The following is a 20,959-nucleotide window of genomic DNA, read 5'->3' as shown; positions in this document are numbered from 1 at the left end:
AATCCTTGATCTGAACAGCAATTTCATAAAGACTTCTATAACGGCATCTTTTAAATGTCTAATTTGCGACTATGACAATATTTTGTAACATTTTTAACCACTGCCCAAAGACAGCTAGCTGGTTTCATACAATAGCTAACAGTTATTGAGTAATTCCTTTTCAACCAACAGTTTCAAACCTATATATGCAAGATCTCTTTATTCTTTTAAAAAAAATAGCACCTATTATTATAAAGATTTATTTTATTTTTATTGGAAAGGTGGATATACAGAGAGGAGAGACAGAGAGGAAGATCTTCCGCCCAATGATTCACTCCCCAGGCGGCTGCAACGGCTGGAGCTGAGCCAATCCAAAGCCAGGAGCCTCTTCCTCTGGGTCTCCCATGCGCGTGCAGGGTCCCAAAGCTTTGGGCCGTCCTCAACTGCTTTCCTGGGCCACAGGCAGGGAGCTAGATGGGAAGCGGGGCTGGCGGGATAGAACCGGTGCCCATATGGGATCCCGGGTGTGCAAGGCGAGGACCTTAACCACTGAGCCATCGTGCCGGGCGGGCTCGAATAGGTGCTATTTTTATAATTCCTATTTCATAGATGAGGAAGTTAAGGCACAAAAAGGGATTAACTTGCTTAAGCCCATGCAGAGTTAAAATTGGATCCATTTGTTTATTTACATTAATGGTGATATCTGACAATGTTTTAAAACAAGTTCTTGCATACATTTAAAATTCACTTTAGTTAACAAGCTTTTGCTAAATGTCTATTATGTGCGAAGTACTGATTTAAACTAGTAACTACTTAACATGAACATTAACAAATACAAAATTCTTTCTGTGGCACAGACACAAAGTGCTTTCAAATTAAGTTCTATAATCTCAAAATACCTCCTTTAAAACAGAAGGAGTAAATTCCAACAATGCTACTTTTAATGCATTTGTTATTTTAAATTCACTGGAATATCTAAGGTTATGTGCTGCAAGCTGGACTCATGAAAATCTTGACTTTACAGAAGTCTACTTTGATGAATACAGATCTGTTTCATCAGTCACAGGCTGTTTCACGTATATAAAGACAAGGAGTTTTTCATGGAAGGTGGTGAGTTGCCATGGAATCTGCTTCTCTTGATTTTCTTAGCAAGGCTTGTCTTAGGGCACTAATTTTCTCATCAAGTTCAGCCAGTGAATAGTTCTGCTGTAAACAATAAGAACATAAATTGCTGAATAAGACTCAAGTATCTTAATGCAGATAAAGTGCTAAGTGAACTATAAATATTTAAAATATTCAATAGCATGATAAAATCTTTTCTCCTAAGAATAATTTTAAGACTGAAATACTAACATAGACTGAGTAAATCATAAATTTAAAGGCATAAAATGACAAGGCTTACATATTTCTTTCCTAATAACTAAGCTGTTTTGAATATTATGAAAATTAGCAAAAAAAATTTCAAAAAACCCTGATCTGCATAATAAATAATTAAAAAAAATGAACTGTAGGTTAGCTGCTTAAAATACCTAAGAGCTCTCTGTTGTGGGATCAACAACTTTTGGGGAAAAAAAAAAAAACAGTTGCTCTCAGAAAATTTAAAATGTCAACTTTATATGACCATCACTGAAAGCTAGAAAAACTTTACTATTAGGATTCAAATGACAGAATAGCACTTCAGAAGTGGACTAAAGAGAACTTCTGCTAAACATCTTGAGTTTGGTGCTAGTAATCCATGCTGTCCACAAAATGGGGAGTGTTTTTGTGAAATGTAGAGGGGTCATCCACCTGCTGTTTCATTCCCCCAAATAACCACAAAGGCTGGGCAAGGAGCTTGGAATTCCATTGATGTTTCTCAGGTGGGAAGCAGGAGCCCCAAAACTTTGGCCAGCTATCTTCTGCTTTCCCAAGTGCATCAGCAAAAAGCTGGATTGGAAGCATAGCCAGGACTCAAGTTGGCACCTATATGGGACTGCCAACATGCCATATGGGCACTGCTTAATGCCCCTGCTACTGTTTTGATCCAGCTCCTTGCTAGTGGACCATTTTGTTCCTTTTCCCAGATCAAGTTCTTGGGCTCCTACCACCAATGGGGGAGACCTGGTGAAGCTCCTGGATTTCTCCTGGGCCAGTGCTGGCTGTTGTAGTCATCTGGGGAGGGAAGCAGCAGGTGAGGGATCTCTCTCTCAATAAATAAATAAATCTTAAACTGTAGGGGCCAAGGTTGGATTGCCTTTTGAATAACTTGAAAAAAAGAGTTACAGGAAGTGGGGAGAGGGTCTTTAATCCACTGGTTCACTCCCAAATGGCCGTAATGGCCAGGGCTGGGCCAGTCAGGAGCTAGGAGGCAGGAGCTTCTTCCAGGTCTCCCACATAGGTACAGAGGCCCAAGGACTAGGGCCATCTGCTGCCATTCCAGACATGCTATTAGAGAGCTGGATGTGAAGTGGAGCAGCCAGGACTTGAACTGGCACCCTTGTTGGATGCTGGTACAATCAGCAGCAGCCCTACTCACTATGCCACAGCACTAGCCCTTCATCAGATTAAGCTGCCATTTATGACATTGGCATCTCATACTTCAGGGCTGGTTTGCTTTGCCACCCTGCTAATGTGCCCGGAAAAGCACAAGACGGTGTGATCCCTTGCTCTTCTACCACACACCTGGGAAACCTGAACAGATTCCTGCCTTTGGCCTACCCAGTTGCTGCAGGCCATCAGGGAGAGTGAACCAAGGAATGGAAGATCTCTCTCTTACACTCCTTTGAAACAAACCAAACTGAACAGTTTAAGACAAAATTAAAATGTAGTAACTCACTTGAGGTGGCTGAACTTTTCTTCTTTTTCCAGAAAAGTTCTAGATTAAATATGAAAAAATGACAGTTAATATTTAAAAATTGATGTAAGCATCAATTTTCCTTCATAAATTACAACACAATAACAGGGTTTTGAAACCTCGAAACAATAACCATAGGAAGCTACCCGCTGAAGATTAGTGACATTCAAAGCATCCAATAGCAACAATGCCACACCCTGCTCATCCCTGGGAATACAAACTCTCCTATGATCTACAATGAATGATTATGGAAGGCGTTAAATAATCTTTCCATTCCCTGACATTAAGTACAGCAGCAATAAAAAGAGGAAAATGAGATTTGGTCCCTGGCCAAAGGATGCAGAGAGGCACACACACCCCCTTGGTTCACTACAATAGGCAATTTTGGGGACCTAAAACAAAACATTTGTGAGCACAATACACTAAGGGAACAGTTGGGATCTAGGTAAGTCAAAATTGTCTCTTCCCTTACTTTGGCAGGTAATGTTTAGCTAGTGACAATGGCTGTATCCTATGGAAGATACTACCCACACAGGAGTACAGGGAGCCCATGCTCCAAGAAAACAAAGGTAAGGGATCTCTTCTGAGTTGCCACCTTTCTTTATCCGTTCTAAGGGACAACTGTAAGTGGCAGCCTAGACATTTCCTTCTAGTCCCCTTCCCCCACCTCAATGGAGACCTTTGCTGCTGTCTATATGGTTTCCTTCAGTCTGATGTCATTGCTTCTCCAATTCTGACTTCACAGTGCCACCAGATGATGCCCTGGATGACATCTGGCAGTGCAAACTGGTTAGAGTCACTTTCTAAGCCCTCTGGGATATGTTTGCACTCTGATTTTCCAGCTGACTTCAACTATTCCCTCTTGCTTCTGGTTCACTCATTACTTTGACTCACTCCAGATATTTCTTCAGAACCAGGAGTTACCATTATGGACTAGAATTTTATTGAGACAGCACTTTAGAGCAAAGTTAACACACCTTAAACAGTCTGTGAAGTAACGATCAGCTAAGTCCTGTCCATTCATTTGTAAATTTACTCCATGTCTACTATGCTCCATGTACTCAAAAATGAGTAAGACAGTTCCTGCCACTGAGAGGTTCGAAACAGTGTGAGAAACAGATGTGTAAACATAATTGTGATAAGTACTATAAAATGAACCAAGTGCTATGGAAATATACTTGTGAAGTCTTATACTGTTTTCAAGTGTCATTATTTATGAGTATTGCCAAAGAATTACTGATTTTAGAGATCTTTTAAAGTCTGTTAGACTGTCCTTAAAATTATTACCCCACACAATCTTTCCATGTCTAATGTGAAAGGTAAGAATCTGAGGTTAATATTATCTTTTAATGTAGTAGTACTTATAGTTCCTGCTTTAAACTTTGGAGGTTTGTCTATCATAAAATGGGAATTTCATATAAACTGGTTTTATGAATTGAAAGCAATATCCTTTTTGTTTATTCTATGCTTCAATATTAAGCAACCTCTATCTACTCCAAGAAGCTTCTCCCCAGGGTTGGCATCCCGTATGTGCCAGTTTCTGGCCTGGCTGCTCCACTTGCAGTCCAGCTCTCTGCTAGTGGCCTGAAAGAGGCAATGGAGAACCCAGAAGAGCTCCTGGCTTTGGCCAGTCCACCATCCAGGAACCAGAGGATTTAACAGGTGGGAAAAATATGTATACATGTATATGTGTGTGTGTGTATAAATATGAGCCTTCCCCACACATTTCATTTAAAAGCATTTGAGTTGGAAAGTTCAATTTCCAACAAATGCTCAATCCTTAAGACATTTAACGGCAGAATGTTCCTTACCTGTAACTTTAGAAGCCAGAGGACTGAACTACATATGTGGTCACTTCTGAGGGATAATTATGTACAATTATGCAACTGCCATGTGTGTGCTCCCAGCATGACATGAAGAACACCATGCATTTCAGCTGTGAGCACAGATGCGCCCCTCCTCTCGCAGAGCTGTATCTGTTCCTGCCCAGAAGAACAGCTACTAACACCTGTTCTCCCTTCCTGTTTATGGCTGCAGGACAGAGTCGTCTGGATGTTGACACCTTCCCATTAATGTACTATTCAGAACTTAGCTTGGTTCTTAGATACACTAGTTTCCTTTTTCAGCGCAGGTTGCTATCATCCATCCTTCCCTGAAGGCCCAGCACTCTGGGCCGATGCTTGTCTAACTTCAGAGGCAGAAAGCATTAGAAACATGAACAATCACCAAGCCTCTCAGTCTCTCAGGACCTAGCTCTTGCGTATCAGTGTGCTAGCCAGCACCTCTACACACTCTCCCAGTTGTCTAATAAAGCTTACCTGCTATCTCTAAATTTTTTCCTTTGACTTCAAATTCATATTCTCCTCAAGTCCCTTTCCTCATTATTTGGATCCCAACACACATCCTTGCTCCATGTCTTTTCCCACAGCAGCATATCTGCCATCTCTTTTCTTTGCCATTGTCTTAATGTTTTTGAATCATGTCCCTATTTCAGGTCTAGCTTCACACCAAAGGTAATCCAATACCACCTTCTTGTCCTTTCTTAGCTTATCCCTCCCATCTCTATGAAATAAATTTGTCTAAATACAACTTCCTCAGATCACTTCCCTGCTGCAATACCTTTATCTGATCCCCAAACGCTCCAAATTTTAAACTCCCAGACATGGTACTTAAAGTCATCTATAATCTGGCTACTTCTATTTGTTAAAACAGACGTCATATGGTAAGTATCAAAAACAACCACAAAATCAAAATACAATTTTTTTGTTACCTATGTCTATACATCAATTTTTTGTAAGCCAGAATTAGAGCAAAGTCTCACATAGGTGTCTTATGCTACTACATTATCTTTTAAGACCAGTCCTACTGTTGAATTATACTGACAAGATGAAACTGAATTTGAAAATATTCCTGGAAATCAATGAAGGCAACCTGTATGGGGAAAACTTACAAGTCCAAAGTTCTTCTGGAATATACAAAGAGTAAATGTAAAAGTGGAAAGACCTTTGTAATTCTGTAATGCAACCAATGTATTTTCCTAAATTAGACATTTGAAGGCTCTCAAAATGAATGTCTTCCCCCATCTAGATAGCCACTTCACAGGTGGTTTCTGAAAATAAATGCTTCCATTTACTGAGGTTTTTAACCATGTGCTTACCCCATTTAATCCTTGCTTCAGCCAATAGTACTTCTGTAAACTTCACTGTACATTTGAAAGCAATAAAGCTCTAATTCGTCTTTTCTGAACTGTTATCATTTAGGACTTGTTGTCTCCTTCCTTCACGGGACCTGCTTTCTAGGGTCCCTCACTCTAATTCCCAATCTTACATTAAGACGACTGTTGCTATACCTAAAATGAATTTTAAAAACACTCACCAGTAACTTAAGCCACACATTTACTTACATTATTTCAGCTCCAATACTGCAGTTTAAAAAAAAAAAAAGCCTAGAAAAAACAGGTGCTTAGTCACCTAAGAAAATAAGAAAATTAGCACCATGAACCGAGGAATGTCTGAAAATGCTGGCACAGCAGTATTCACAGCACAATACTGTTAATAAATGAGCAAACTAATGCTACGGTTGAGGAGTTAACCACAGTGAGGCTTCTGTTTGGTATGGAGAAAGCTAAGTCGGAGGGGGAATTAAACCAAAAGGGCCAATGGACAAAGCCTGGTCCCACAGAACACCTCTGATTTACAAAACTGCAAGTTCAAGGCCACAGAATCCTCCACTATCCAGGCTGGCATATCATGCTGAGAAAATGTCTCACATGTCTAAGAAACTAAGATGTTTAAGAAGTATTCCTTTGAAAAAATATGCAGACTCAGATTTTGCAAAGAAACCCCTAGCATGGAAGTTTTTGCTCTACATACAAAAACACTTAAAGATGAATGAACAATGAGTGAAATGGCACATGAAGAATCTTAAAATATCATCTTTAGTTATTTTTAAAGATACTTCTACTCACCACAGACTGAAAGTATTCTGGAGAGATACCTTCCAATTCCAGTATCTTATCTTCAAGTTTTTTAATCCTCTGATAGATATCTCTTGGTACCGGACCACCTAAATACATTAGGAAAAATTTCTGAAGTACTGTTCAATGTTTCTTATAAGTTTTACTCTTAACAATATCACTTATACAAAGGAAAATAAATCCTTAGCTCCTCTTATGCTACATTATGGGACATGCTACACTAGACCTCTCCACACACCATTTATTCTTTCTCTTTGGCTAGGAGTTCTGTCTCATATTACATTGAAAAGCTTCTTTGTAGAATAATTCGTATTTCTGAGAGACTGATAGTTTTCTATTTGGCAAGAGAAAAACATCAGAATAAATGACGATTCTGTAGTTTCAATGTCATTTTATTTATATTTCTCCCTATTGTATTTCACATTTCCTCTGACCTAGAAGACAATAGCTTACGAAGGAGCCTTCCCATAATTCCAAACAAACTTTGGGAAAGGATAATAGTAACTTAAAATCACTCAAGTTTCTACTTTGTGATTCTGTCTAGAATCCTCCCTCTGTATACCACATCATCTGCAACCACTCTCTGGTCCAGACCACCCCTTTCTCTCCCTGGATGACCACAACCTTCCAAGAGGCTCAATTCTGCCTTGCTTCCACACAGAGTGTTCTCAATATACCAGTAGTGAACTTTCCAAAATGCAATTCAGGTACTGTCCTTTCAACTCCTTACTATTTCACTAAGACTAGGCACCATAGCCCTCACAATGGCCCACGTGACCCAACCCAATCTTGACCTCTCAATAAGGCTGTGCAACCTGATACCTTTAGCTAGTTGGTTCCCTTTAAATCCGGAATCCAAGGCTAACTCTCAACTTTAGTTCCTGGCTTGAAAGTTACCTTGATCAATGTTTTCTCTGACCATCCTTTATAAAATACTATTACAAACCTTAGTTTTCTCCATACCATTAATACATCAAACATTCTATATGTTGTATTTTAGTATAGCTATACTGCACAAACCTAGGCAGCATCACTTCGTACTACAATGCCTGGCATAAAGCTAGAATGAATTCATAACTAGAAAATTATACAAAGGTGCATTTTCAAATGAAAAGTATCGGTTAACTAGAAAAACATTTTTCAGAATGCGTTTACCTTACAGCAGTGATTGTTCCTGCTGACACACCAGGTAAAACAAATGACTCATTTTCCTTTGCTGCTCCCTCTGCCTGGGATCCCCTGCCTTAGCCCTGCGCCTTCCTCAGCCAGTTCAAGCTTCACTGCGGGCAATGCCTGAACAACTTCACATGGAGGCTCCTAGCAGAGTGGCAGCTCAAAGTCCTGGCTGCTCTGCTTCCATTCCCACTCTTTGCTAACAGGTAGCAAAAGGCAGAAAACCACCCAAAGACTGGAAGGCTCCAGCCACCCTTTCGGGAGACCAGATGAAGTTCCTGGCTCCTGTTGGGCCTGGCCCAGTTCCAGATGTGTGGCCACTTGGGTAGAAAATGAATGGATTATCCCTTTCTCTGTCACTTACCAAACAAGTCTTTCACACATAGATCTTCGATCTGCTGGCTCACTCCCCAAGTGGCTGCAGCGGCTAGAGCTGAGGCGATCTGAAGCCAGGAGTCTGGAGCCTCTTCTGGGTCTCCCATGTGGGTGCAGGGTCCCAAGACTTTGGGCTAACCTCGACTGCTTTTTCAGGCCACAGGGAGGAGCTGGATGGCAAATGGAGCATCTGGGACACGAACTGGTGCCTGTTTGGGATACCGGCACATGCAAGGCAAGGACTTTAGCCACTAGGGTACTGTGCCAGGCCCCATGAAGTTTTTTTTCACAAGTACACTTTCTGTAAGCCTCTTGTACATACACATTTCAAATCTACCTCTGAAGGGAGAGCACTAATTCTCAATATGGATGCCTTACTACCCTCAAGGACTTAATTATTCTCTTTTCTTCCAGATCTGTTCAGCAAATACTCCAGTGAGACCAAATTCAAGAACTCCGTAAGCTGTGTTTCATGTGTATTCCTTTCTGCACGTGCTGTTCCCTCTTTGCAGAATGCTCTGTTCCTCAGAAATTTCTACTAGCCATCTGAAGACTCATCACGGCTGTCATGCCTAGACCTGCCCTGAGAGATGAATACTAACTTTGTGTCTTACTGAGCCATGCTACCAGTCTGAAAAGATGGAAGTAAAATAATAATAATCATTCAATAAATATTTGAGCATCTGCTTTGTGCCAAGCACTGCACTATGTATAAAGTACCAAACATGACAGTTCTACTCTCACAGTTTCACTATCTGGCAGGACAGACATTCCACAAACAGAAGCTAGTGATAGCTCTGCAAAGTGGCAGGAAGTACTAGGTGCAGTGGGACTGCACAAAGGGGGAATTTATAGTTGTCTGAATTAAGAAAGCAAAGCATGGGCAAAAAGGCAGCAAGATGAGTAGGAGATGGGAAACCCAGTTATGTGGCTAGAATGAACACATGCAAGTTGTATTACTTTTTTAAAATATTTATTTTTGTTGGAAAGGCAGATATGAATATACAGAGAGGAGGAGAGACAGAGGAAGATCTTCTGTCCATTGACTCACTCTCCATGTGGCCGTTATGGCTGGAGCTGCACCAGTCCAAAGCCAGCAGCCAGGAGCCTCTTCTGGGTCTCCCATGCAGATGCAGGGTCCCAAGGCTTTGGGCCGTCCTCCACTGCTTTCCCAGTCACAAGCAGGGAGCTGGATGGCAAGTGGGGCCTCGGGGATTAGAACCGGTGCCCACATGGAATCCCAGCACAAGTAAGGCGAGGACTTTAGTGGCTAGGCTACTGTGCCAGGCCTGCAAGTCATATTATTTGAAATCACAACTCCATCCTTCTAGGGCCAGAATTGTACCATAGCAATGTAAAGCCCTTGCCTATGTCTGGCTTCTCACATGGGCCCTGGTTTATGTCCCAACTGCTCTACTTCCTATCCAGCTCCCTGCTAATGTTTAGGACAAGTAACCAAACATGGCCCAAATGCTTGGGACCCTGCCACCCATTTAGCAGATTCAGATGAAGTTCTTGGCTCCTGGCTTTGGCCTGACCCAGCACTGGCCCATACAGCTACTGAACCAGCAGGTGGGAAATTCTTGGCCCCCTCCCCACCTCTAATCATCCATTTCAAAATAAATACATCTTTTAAGGAATGATAACCCTCTACCCATGCTATCTCTGTTCCCTTCTACTGGTCAAGTTGCTTCTACTTGTGGCCCATCGCCTTGTGTATTATACAATTTATTATTACTTTTACCATTTGTCTCCCCCAGCTATAATTCCTGTGTGGCTGCATTCTTAGCGTCTCATCTATGCCTGGCTTATTGCAGGAACTGAATAGCTACTTCATGAGCAAATAAATACTAAGTTTCCTGTTTATATAAGGGCAACAGGAAACCATGAAAAGGCTTCTGAATTTAAGGGGTAAGAACTATACAAAAGCATTCTGGACACAGGGTAGAGAATAATCTAGAGGAAGTTATGGCGAACAGACCTGCTGATACCCTTCCAACAGCCCATAAAGATTACAGTAGAAGCAGGCCAACCAGGTATTTGAAAAGCAGACTCAACAAGACCTGGTCACTAAATGGAAAAGGAGACACAGGCTTTGCCCCTGCCAACATCTGGGTTGGATTTCTAGTGGCCACTCTGTATCTTGAGCATGCTGCTTGAGCTCTTAACTGTAGTTTCTTTATCTGTATAACAGAACCAGTGCTTTCAAAAGGTAAAGTATTAAGGCAGCTGTCAGTCTTGCAGATGTGTTACGGTGTATTTTTCCTACGGCTTTTATTTACATACTCATCCTCACTGAGGGATCCCTAGGACGTGTATCCACACCATGTATGTAGATGACTAAGAATGAGAGTAGGGGTCATGGCTGAGTCATGAAATTGCTTGGGAGAGACTACGGTACTGAAGGTTAAGTCACTGCTTGCTGCACTGGCATATTGATGCCAGGTAAATCCTGGCTGCTCCACTTCCAATCCAGCTCCTTAACGCACCTGGGAAAGCAGTGGAAAATGGTCTAAATGCTAGTTAGGCTCCTTCCATCCATGTGGGAGCCCTGAATAGAGTTCCAGACTCCTGGTTTCAACCTGGCCCAATGCGGACTGTTGTGGCCATTTGGGAAGTCAATCAGCAGCAGATGGAATATATCTCTCTATAGAAACCCTGCCTTTCAAATTAATTAACTAAAAATAAAATTAACAAGACTAGTTTTCAGCTCTAACTTCAACATATTGAGGCTAACTTCAACATATTCCAGGTATCTGGAACCTACTCTTACTCTTCTAGCACTCTTAATATTACGAAGTGGCAACAAGGGTGAAAGAAGGAAGAGCGCGAACAACAACTAAAAATTCCTTGAAAACAGGGACCACGCTTCATTCCTTCTTATCTGTTAAAAGCTTCAGTCCTGACAAAGACACTATACAGCAATCACTTACCCTTCACGTGACTTTTAAATCCAGGGTAAGAGGTGAAAGCAGCGTCAGTTCTTGCACAACTATTTTCTAGAGAAATTCAAAGGAATGTAAGTTTAAATGCATCCTTGAGGCTTACCTGTCTGCAATCGCAAGTGAGCCTCAATATTTTGTAGTCGTTCTTCTACAGCCTGATTACCACAATCTCGCAGCATGCTCTTGCCTTTGTGACCTGACCCTTGAATCCCTTCAGTTCTTGTCTGTGGTCCATATGTATTCACAACTCTAGAAACTAAGTAAACAGACTTTTGAGCCTATGTAAATTCATTAAAAAAAAACCTCAGCCGTTGTCTGCCCTACCATTCCCCATCAGAGGACTTGGGTTCAGTGCCCAGGTCCAGATGCTAGCTTTCTACTAATTCAGACACCAGGAAGGCCGTGATATTCAAGAAACTGGGTTCATTGTCACCCTTAAACCTACACTGAGTTGCCAGCTCCCAGTTTTGGCCCCAGCCAGTCAACGGCAGGCATTCAGAGGATAAACAGGCAGAAGAGAGGGCTGCTTCTCCAATAAATTAAAAAATAAAAAACAAGCAGAAATTCCTTTCTGAACAGTACTTCATATCCTTTCAAAAAGATATGAAACATGAATAAAGCCAGATTTCTTGTTTTGCTATTAACCTTTTAATGGGGAAGTCCTTCCTATCTGCTAAAAGCTTCAGTCCATGACACAGACACTACACAGCAATCACTTACCCTTCACGTGACTTTTAAACCCAGGGTAAGGGGTGAAAACAGCGTCAGTCCTTGCACAACTATTTTCTAGAGAAATTCAAAGGAATGTAAGTTTAAATGCATTCTTGACTTGGAGATAATTGATTTTGATATGTTAACATAAGAACATAACCTTGTATACTGCATAAAAATAAAGTCTCCTTAACACAGGATAGAATTTAGTGATCTTCTTTACTCTGAAATATATGGTATCTCCTGTTCAGATTTAGATACAGAAAAACCAGCAACATCCAAGGGCATAATTCTATACAATTTCAACGAAAGTTAATGCCCCTAAAAATCATTTGGCTCTTTCTCAAAAGTAATTTATTACAGAACATTTTAATTCTATTTCATTATAGACTCTTCATTTTTACCACAGTATTTTTTTTTAAATTTAGTACTTTATTTACTGACCAAACTAGTAGTCAACTAAAAGAGTGATTATGTTAACAACTTTTTCAGAACTGCACACAAGAAAGCTCTTGAAATTTCAAGTATAAAACTTACCTTCCCTCCCGACATACATGTATTATGCTCATTTTAAAAACCTCTAATTGTATCTCCTTATATCTACCTTTCAAACAATGTCATTCTAAGAAAAAGATGCATTATAAAAATTTGTTTCAATTTTTTCCAAACTAAAATCAAATGTCAAAAAATAAATTTCAAAGGGGAAAAATGCTTATACTAATACGAATACTATTATAATTATACATTAAATTATTAACAGCACTACATAATTGTTATTTATACTCATGCTTAAATAATAAAATCTTGCAATGACACAAAATTCTCTTATTTTGTAAGAAATGAAAAGTAAAGGGATATGAGAATAAATTCTTTTCCCTATGAATTTTGACTTTACAAAACCCTCTGTATTTAGGTCAAATTAAGAGGTATTAAAAAAAATGCTTATTTTTTCAGTGTGACTTTTCTTAATAAATCTGTTGGTAAGTCAAATTATGTGAATAAAATTATTAATCCAATTATTCTTCTATTCTGGAGACTACACTGAGAAATTCTGGGTTTTTTTGGGGGGGGGATACTTCAACATATTGTAAAGGGCCATTACTTCTCCATTCTCTTTCTGCCATTTCAAGGGGCTAAAAGTTACAAAAAGAAGCTATCATCCATTCTCGAGCTGTAGTCCAAATACACAGATTAACTGACCCATCAGTGAGAAATTCAGCGTGGTGTGAAGACAGTGAATGCAGGAGTGCCAGTCGCCCTCCACAGCAGTCCTTGTTAGCACCGTGAGGAGCCAGCAAGAGACTGAATGGGCTAAGGAGTCCTACTGAGCATTTCAATTCTTGTCAATTCCTATCCCCTGGTGGTTTATAATAATAGAGTTAGTAAGGAGACCAGAGGAATAACATTAATGACATGTGCTTGCTCCCTCAACAAACCCTTCCTCATGGGTTGCCAGCAGTTGAACTGTAGCACCTGAGATTTTTGCCATGGCTACACCTGCTCTGAAAAAATGAACAGAGAAACACAATAAATTCAGATACACATACGTGAATAGAAAGTGCTAAATTGAGGACCCACCTGGGCCTGCTTTGTTTCATTACTAAGATAGTGCACCAATATGATATGAGTGCCTTCCACATTCACCTGACAATTCCATGTTTATGATCATCACTCAAAACAATAGGCAACAAGAGAAATGTTCATTCAATTATGAACTCTCCTCCATAATTTTTCCCAAGAACTGCTTGTTTCGAGAGTGACCTACGGCCGTGCCTTGCCACTCTCTCAGCACACCTGCGGCCCCGTCCACGCGCAACAGTGTCCAGTGCTGATGAGCAACAGCAAACATACGCACGAGGGAAGGCAGAAACACAAGACACCTTGGTCTTCGTGCAAAATGGATTTACAGTGACAACAATTCAAAGAGCTCAGGAGTGATGAGAAAACTGCTCCCTCTTGAGGAATACCGCTAACTTTACCACGTTCACTTTCGGTAGTAACATCATAATTTCACAAGTACATCGACAGGTTTAAAATCTCCCAGCTCATCTCCCTCTCCTACTGAGACTGAGCAACTCTGCCACCCAATCTTCACTTCTATTTCCTAAAGGGATTCAATTTTTTCATCTGAAGTAAGCATTTGCCTTTTCATAGCATCATTGAGTTGATTGCTGTTGAGCGAAAATAAAGGCCAGTTTTGCAACAGTCCATTATTAAATACAAGGAAATTCCACTACCTTAGCTACTAATGACCCGGAGATACAAATTTAATTGTGTTCTTATTGTTACTCAGGAAAAACGTGAGACATTAGAGCAAATGTAAAAATTGTGCTTAAAATCTTATGAAAATTAATATCTAGGTGGTTACCTTGATTACAATCAATAACATTGCAAAATTCCCTGACGTTGTTTTCATTGATTTCAGCTTGCTTTCTCTCAATAAATGCAGATATCCGACGGTCAATCTGCAAACAAACATGTTTTCGCAATATAAACACTAAGATTTTTGAGCACTATACTCCCTTCTCCCCAGCCCCACCGGCTTCTTACTTCTGCTTTTCCAGCTTTGATCTGAACGACTTCTGGGTCAAAATGGATCTGTGTCTTTTTCGTGTCTCCTAAATCACCACCTTTGTGCTTCTCCTCCTCTTGCTGGTCGCCAGTGGGATTTCTGGCATTTACTTCACTCCTGTTCCCCGTTTCTGTTTTTCCTGTCTCTTCAACAGCAGTTACATTCTCCTCTTTGATCAGAGGCTGAAGTTTTGCTAAAAAAGGCTGAGAAGAGCACAGTTGCTGGGGCTCACATTCATCAACGTTACTCACACACTAGTGTATATACATTTCTGCTAAGTAAATATTTACTATTACAAAATACAAAAAGTTAATATATCGAGACACATAAACTTGACTACATGTAAATGTGTGCTGGTTTTGCTTCTGTGATCATTACTACTTGCTATAAATTTGTTTTTTAAAAAAGAGGGAAAGAAAACCTGAGGAAATTTAAAATCTTCTTTGAGGGAATCATTCTGTCACTCATTTTATTTTGTGCCAAATCAAAGGCTTCAGCCTCTGGCATCGATGCCACTTAATTAACATGTCATTCAAATGCCTTCTCGGAACACTAAGGCTTGGTATTCTTCCTCCTCAACATGAGAGCCGGTGCTGTCACGCGGCAAAGCCCTGCATTATCACTATATCACTGGAGACTCTCCACTTGAAGCTACAGTTGGCCAGAGTGAATGCAAGAGCGCAGAGATGAAACAGATAGGTGTTAGGCAGAGTGAACACCCAGGCTTCTCCTGACATGGCAGGATACCTTCCTGGGTCATGAAATTAAATTTAAAAAAAGAAAACGGGCAAGGAGAGAGAGGGGAAAAAAAAAAAAACCCTACCAAGACCCAGAGCTGAGAACAGATGGATGCCTCTCAACACCTTGGGGGGCGGGTGGGAGGCAGCCTGCTAACAATGGAGATTGCTCCTGTATACTCCTGCCCCCCAAAATGAGGCCCTTGCTGCTCTTTGCTCTGCCCTTTAAAAGCAGGGATAGCCACTACTTGTAACATGAATAAGTTACATTTTTCCACAAAATCATATAATGTATAATTGAAAATAACTATTCCATTAGTCAAAATGCACCAAAGCTTAGCAATATTCCAACTATTTTTCATACTTATCATTTTGCTTCATTTGCTTGCTAAACAAACACTCTTCCACACCCTGTAACATTTTAATAGCATGAAGTTAACCAAGCCAAACAGTTCTTATCTGGCATGTTGCATTTTACACTCTGAAAAGAAATAAACTGCAACAGACCAATTCACCAATTAAAACTGCTAGAATGTTCAATGACAAAGGTCACTGCTCAGTTATTGAACAAAAAAATACTAAAAATATAACAATGCCATTAAAAAGAAGTCAATATTGACTCCTAATAGCAAGAATGAATGATTTCAAACTGCTTCAGAAAGATAATATAGTGACTGGCTACTTACTAAGATGAGACATTAATGTCACAGAAATTACTTTCTTTTTAAAAACTATACTGAAACTGTTTAATTGCAACAGACACTCCAGGATGTGTCATGCTGGGATAATGCCACTTCTTGAACCACTGAAAGCACTCCATGAGCCGCCAAACTCACCCAAGGCATGGAATCATTAGCATAGCATGACACACACCTGCCGTGGCTTATTGCTTAATTATAACCCACCATAGATGGAATTGTATTGAATTTTTGGTACAAGTCTAGAATTGAATAGAACTACATTCATTCAGTCTTATGACCACATTGGCCTACTGGGCTGTACAGTTCCCTAACAATCCTCATCACGACTGAAACTGACATATTTCTATCCTACATATATACACACATGTATATGTAACCTCTTAATACACAGTTATGAGATTACATATTCCATAATTTAACAATTAAATTCCCTTTTTTATATCAAGTTAATATTTCTAGCAAGACATTTACCTGTAAAAATAAAATGTGTTGCTCAAGTGCACTGAAGAGCACTGCAGGCTGGAATGCCGAGAGGTTCTGGAGCTTGTTCCAATCGATTGTAATCTTCACCACATCATCTCTGAGTTTCAGCTTCGAAGGGGCAAACCAGCAACATCACAAAAATCACCATTAGGCTGCACGTGGCAGACTGTCACAGAAGTATGATTTCTACAAATTAATACAGCTTTTCTGCTCAAAGTTACCAAGGTTTTAAGGATACATTAAAAGAAACTACCTCTTTACAGTTTTAAAAGACCCAGAAAGGTGCAAAATGGTCATTAAAAACAAAACAAAAAAAAGTCAAAATGACATCAGCCCATTCTACTTTCTATTCTATCCTTGAAGTTGTGTAATGGGAATATCTTAAGAGGTGAAACCAGCTACAGAAGATGAAAAGATGGAGGCCACTGAGCTACTTCAATCTAAAAACCTGTGGATGGAGTTCAAAACAGACTTGCCCCACGCAGTCTTACTACTTCCACCTCATGGCATTAAAGAGAGGCAGCACACTGTTCTACAACAGTTCTAGTGTGTACATTTCTATTAAATATGCAAATGCATGATTTATATCACGTTCCTGATATCACCTGAGCTCAATATTTATGGTTTTCATCTTCAACAAATTTCAAAAATAATTTTAAAAAAGATTATTCACAAAGTCGAGATAAAGGGCAACGTGTGTATATTTCTCAAAATTGCAGTATTTATTTATTTAATGGAAGTCTGAAATGCAAATATTAATCTTCTTCACAATAGTTAAATCTTTAGAAATTAAAATCATTTTCCAGTAAAATGTAAGAGCTTACTAAATGAAAATTCCTCATCAGTTGATGCACCACAATAAGATCATATTCAGAAAACTGAAAAAAATCTGTACAACATGTGTTCAGAGGAAAGCCTCCCACCCGCAACTGGACTAAAGTGAACCACCATTAACTTTTCTAGGGATACAGGTTTATATAAAGAAGAATCAAGTCAACTATATTTTTCAGAAATATTTTCTACAAAATAAAGGTGTTAAATACAGATCTGATGAGCTGTAATTATAATAAAACAAAAGACAATCGCCATGTAAAAAAATCAGAATCAAGATCACCCTTGGGGGGGGGGGGACATCTCCAATGAATGAACACTGCATGACAGAACCATGCTGCTCTCTGAACCCACGAGCAGAGGCTCAGGAAGCCCAGCACCAGGCGTACACAGAGACCAGCGAGCATCATACGTGCCTAGGTCAGCATCAGGTACAGAAGTGACCCAAAGGCAAAACTCTACAGCCCTCAAAGAGAACTATACTTGGCCACAGTGAACTTATGGATACGATTTAGGAATAAAGCAAACAAACCTTCAACCAAGGCAACACATCACATTCCCTGTGGAAAATCACTACAGAAAATGGAAGCCTTTAGGCATAGTTAAGGGTCTCTGTTTTTTTTAAAAACAATAATGTTGCAAATGATTTCTACAGCTACCCCAACTTATCCAATAATCAGTCAAGAAATTTCCTTTTAGTAATATGAATTCTATGTACTTTTAAATACCTTAGAATAGACATACCTAAACGTGCAATTAATTGGACTTAATATTCACGTGGAAATCCAAGTAAACATTAAATTTAATTTGGTAAAAGTATAGCCCTGCTAAAAACTGAAATCAGTAATTTTTTTGTCATCTGGAGTAGAAAATATTTTAGCAATTTTATGTCTCTACTTGAGGAGACTTAATCATATACCCATGCCTAGTGAGAACCTGGCATATTTATACATACCAAAAAATCCTTAAACATTGCAAAAAGAAACACCGATGAGGGTCAGGAAGGCCATTCCTGAAGGACGGTACACCTTCATTTTTTAAACCACACATCTCAAAACACAATTATCAAAATGTTTAGCATTCGTTGAGACACTACTTTAGATATTTTCATAGAAGGCCCCTTGCCTGTGTCGAGGTAAACTCACCACACTTCACCCTAAACGTTTCTGACAGGTGACATAAATTTAATCACTCCTCTATTTGTACTAATTAGAATACCTTAATCAAAAATTTCAAATGCGTTTTATTAGTTCAGCATGCAAAATATTTCAAACAGAATGTTTATCTCACAACATTTATCACGGGGTAGAGGGACTCCATAAATAATAGGTGTCCATAAATATTTCAACTTGATGTTAGGTTGAAGTTCCAATGTCTAAGCCATACAAGGTTCTGCAACCTTTGAACCATTTAAAGGTCTTGGATCTTAAAGCTGAAATGTTAACTGTCAAAAACCCCCCGAGTCTTCAAAATTCTTCTTGGCAAGTCCCTGGCCAACAGCTGAATTTCAGACGTATCTGAGGCAACCCCATGAACTGCCTCATTACACAAACCTCAGTGGCCGACTCGGTGAGCCACAGCATGCCACGCTCTTAAAAATATATCCTACTAACTTTTTAAAATCGTGACTCTCCGTACCCACATGGATTAAAAAAACAAACTTTCACGTATGTAATGTTTCATTTTCACGATTTTCCCACTACCCTTGACGGAAACGCCTGCTGTTCCTACCACACGCGCGAGTACCAGTCCCAGAACAAGCTTCTACAACTGGAAACAGTGTGAAACAGGAAACTAAGTCTTGCTAAGAAGCAAACACAGCCGAAGGCAATTCCTCACTGACGACTCAACCTGTAATTTGCATCTAAAACTCCATCTTATTGGGACAGGTCTATCGAGCGATTTATTAGCCAATCAAACTCGTAACTGAACATGTCGTTAAACGACAGCTCCCACGCAAACAGGAACTTTAAATCCGAAAGATTTCATCCGTTCACTTCCCTCCCACTTGGCAAGGGTAACAGGTGGACGCGATTGCCCAAAGGGAAAAAGGAGCGAAAACCAAGTGACCCGTAGGGTAGAGAAGGCGCTTCTCTGAAAACCTCATGGCGACCTCCTTGAGGAGTTGAGTCGCGGGAAAGACCCAGAGCTCCAGGACCCCGCCACACCCTCCACAAACCCGCCATCCGGTAACTGGGCGCCCCCGAAGACCCTCCTCACTCCCGAGAGGACGGCCGCGGATGTTCTAGAACACCCGAAGCGGCTGCGCCCCGTTCCTCCCCACCGGTGTGTGTGGGGGGGAGGACACACGCCCCAGCCGCGCCCCTCGTCCCGGCAGGCCTCGGTCGCCCCACGAAACCTCCCGGACCAGGGGTACCCCCGGCCGCGCCTCCCCCGTCCCGGCAGGCCTCGGCCTCCCCCTCACCCCCGCCCCCGCTACAGGGAACGGTGTGGGAGGAGCTGGACGTCCCACAGCCCGAGCGCCCCCGGCCATCCCTCACCTGTCCAGCCAACGTGTGCAGAGAGCGAAGGACTTCGCAGAGCAACTCCCGGGAGAGGCTGGGGCTGCAGTTTTGCTCCAGGGTCCTGTCACTGCTGCTAGAGTAACTAAGATCTGTAGCGGCAGCCATGACACCTTCCCACACCGCCCCCGCCAACGCCGAGACACGCTCACGACCCCCGCCCTCTCCTGCTCGCGTCGCTCCGCGATGACGTCAAGCAAAGCGTACCGTTTAAATAGGGGCTCCCCCCCGTCGCTCCACCCAGTCTGGGTGATTGACACCTACGTTGACCAATCAAGTGTAAACTACAGCTTTGCGCCAAGATCTCAAGCTGGTGACTGCTGACAAGCGCAAGGCTGTGGAGCGGGGATTGGATTTGTAGTCAGCTGACAGCCTCACGAAATTTACTTTCTTGGATGCTTTCTATGAAGAGACTCGTTAAGAATCTGAGCCCCCAGGTTAACATTCGAAGTTTTAACAAGGCAACGCGGAGTGGTTGGGAGAAATGGATGAGTGCCCCACGTGTTTCCAAGCACTGGGAAACCCCTTTACTAGGAATTGCAACTGGATAGAATATCTACAGCTCTACATGGTTGTTTAAATCAACACATATGCTGAAAAGAGGATGTAAAAGAAAAAATAAAGTGCCCCCATGGTACCCTGTTTTGCTAGGGAGGGACTAACAAGAATGAACACATCTACCCGTATCACATAATGGCAGAACCCAACCTCTTGTTTGACTCCTTTTGCCCAAGGTGTTCTGGGTTGTTGGTTATCAAAAGTCACTCGTTGAGTTAGGAAGTGACTACAGCTGGTACCTGGACACCTGAGGTTACTTGCTTCTCCATGAAACCCCTTTGGCTCACAGTGTAGGCTGGGAGGGTAGGGTACAGGGGAATTTAAGGTCGAGGCAGGGTCTGGGGCAGAAGAAGGAAGCTTCCATTTACATGTAACTCCCTCCATCCCATCCTACTCCCTCGTCCCCCCCCCCCCCCCCCCAGTCTCCCAGACCAACTGGAGCCCACTTGGGCATCAGAAAAATTCTCTAAGTATCATAGCATGGTAGAGCCATCAAGTCACTACTTCCACACTAGAACTCAGACAGGAACTGCACCTGCCCTTTCTCTGCTCCCATTTCAATC

General features: G+C 41.1%; 1 protein-coding gene across 6 annotated transcripts; it reads right to left on the bottom strand.

Annotated features, from left to right (window-relative positions):
* Positions 1–635: 635 nt before the first annotated feature.
* On the bottom strand, positions 636–20,018 carry LOC121148812 (MAP3K12 binding inhibitory protein 1). Of its 6 annotated transcripts, none has more exons than XM_040969133.1 (9): positions 19,818–20,018; positions 16,474–16,593; positions 14,543–14,767; positions 14,361–14,457; positions 12,002–12,067; positions 11,385–11,537; positions 6,780–6,877; positions 2,795–2,833; positions 636–1,185 (listed from the first exon to the last, which is right to left on the bottom strand). In XM_040969133.1, exons 1-9 carry the CDS (start codon positions 19,944–19,946, stop codon positions 1,078–1,080), a joined length of 1,035 nt encoding a protein of 344 aa, XP_040825067.1. In that variant the 5' UTR covers positions 19,947–20,018; the 3' UTR covers positions 636–1,077. The 6 variants fall into 6 exon arrangements, with proteins under 6 accessions (XP_040825067.1, XP_040825068.1, XP_040825070.1 ...); XM_040969134.1 differs by having other exon boundaries at positions 636–1,182; XM_040969136.1 differs by lacking the exon at positions 11,385–11,537 and adding an exon at positions 11,270–11,335.
* Positions 20,019–20,959: the final 941 nt, after the last annotated feature.

The sequence above is a fragment of the Ochotona curzoniae genome, unplaced genomic scaffold (assembly GCF_017591425.1).
Source record: "Ochotona curzoniae isolate NIBS_2020 unplaced genomic scaffold, NIBS_Ocur_1.0 scaffold_4701, whole genome shotgun sequence".
Classification (NCBI taxonomy): Eukaryota; Metazoa; Chordata; class Mammalia; order Lagomorpha; family Ochotonidae; genus Ochotona; species Ochotona curzoniae.
The sequence above is the reverse complement of the archived record's forward strand: the minus strand, read 5'-3'. Positions and strand labels throughout refer to the sequence as shown.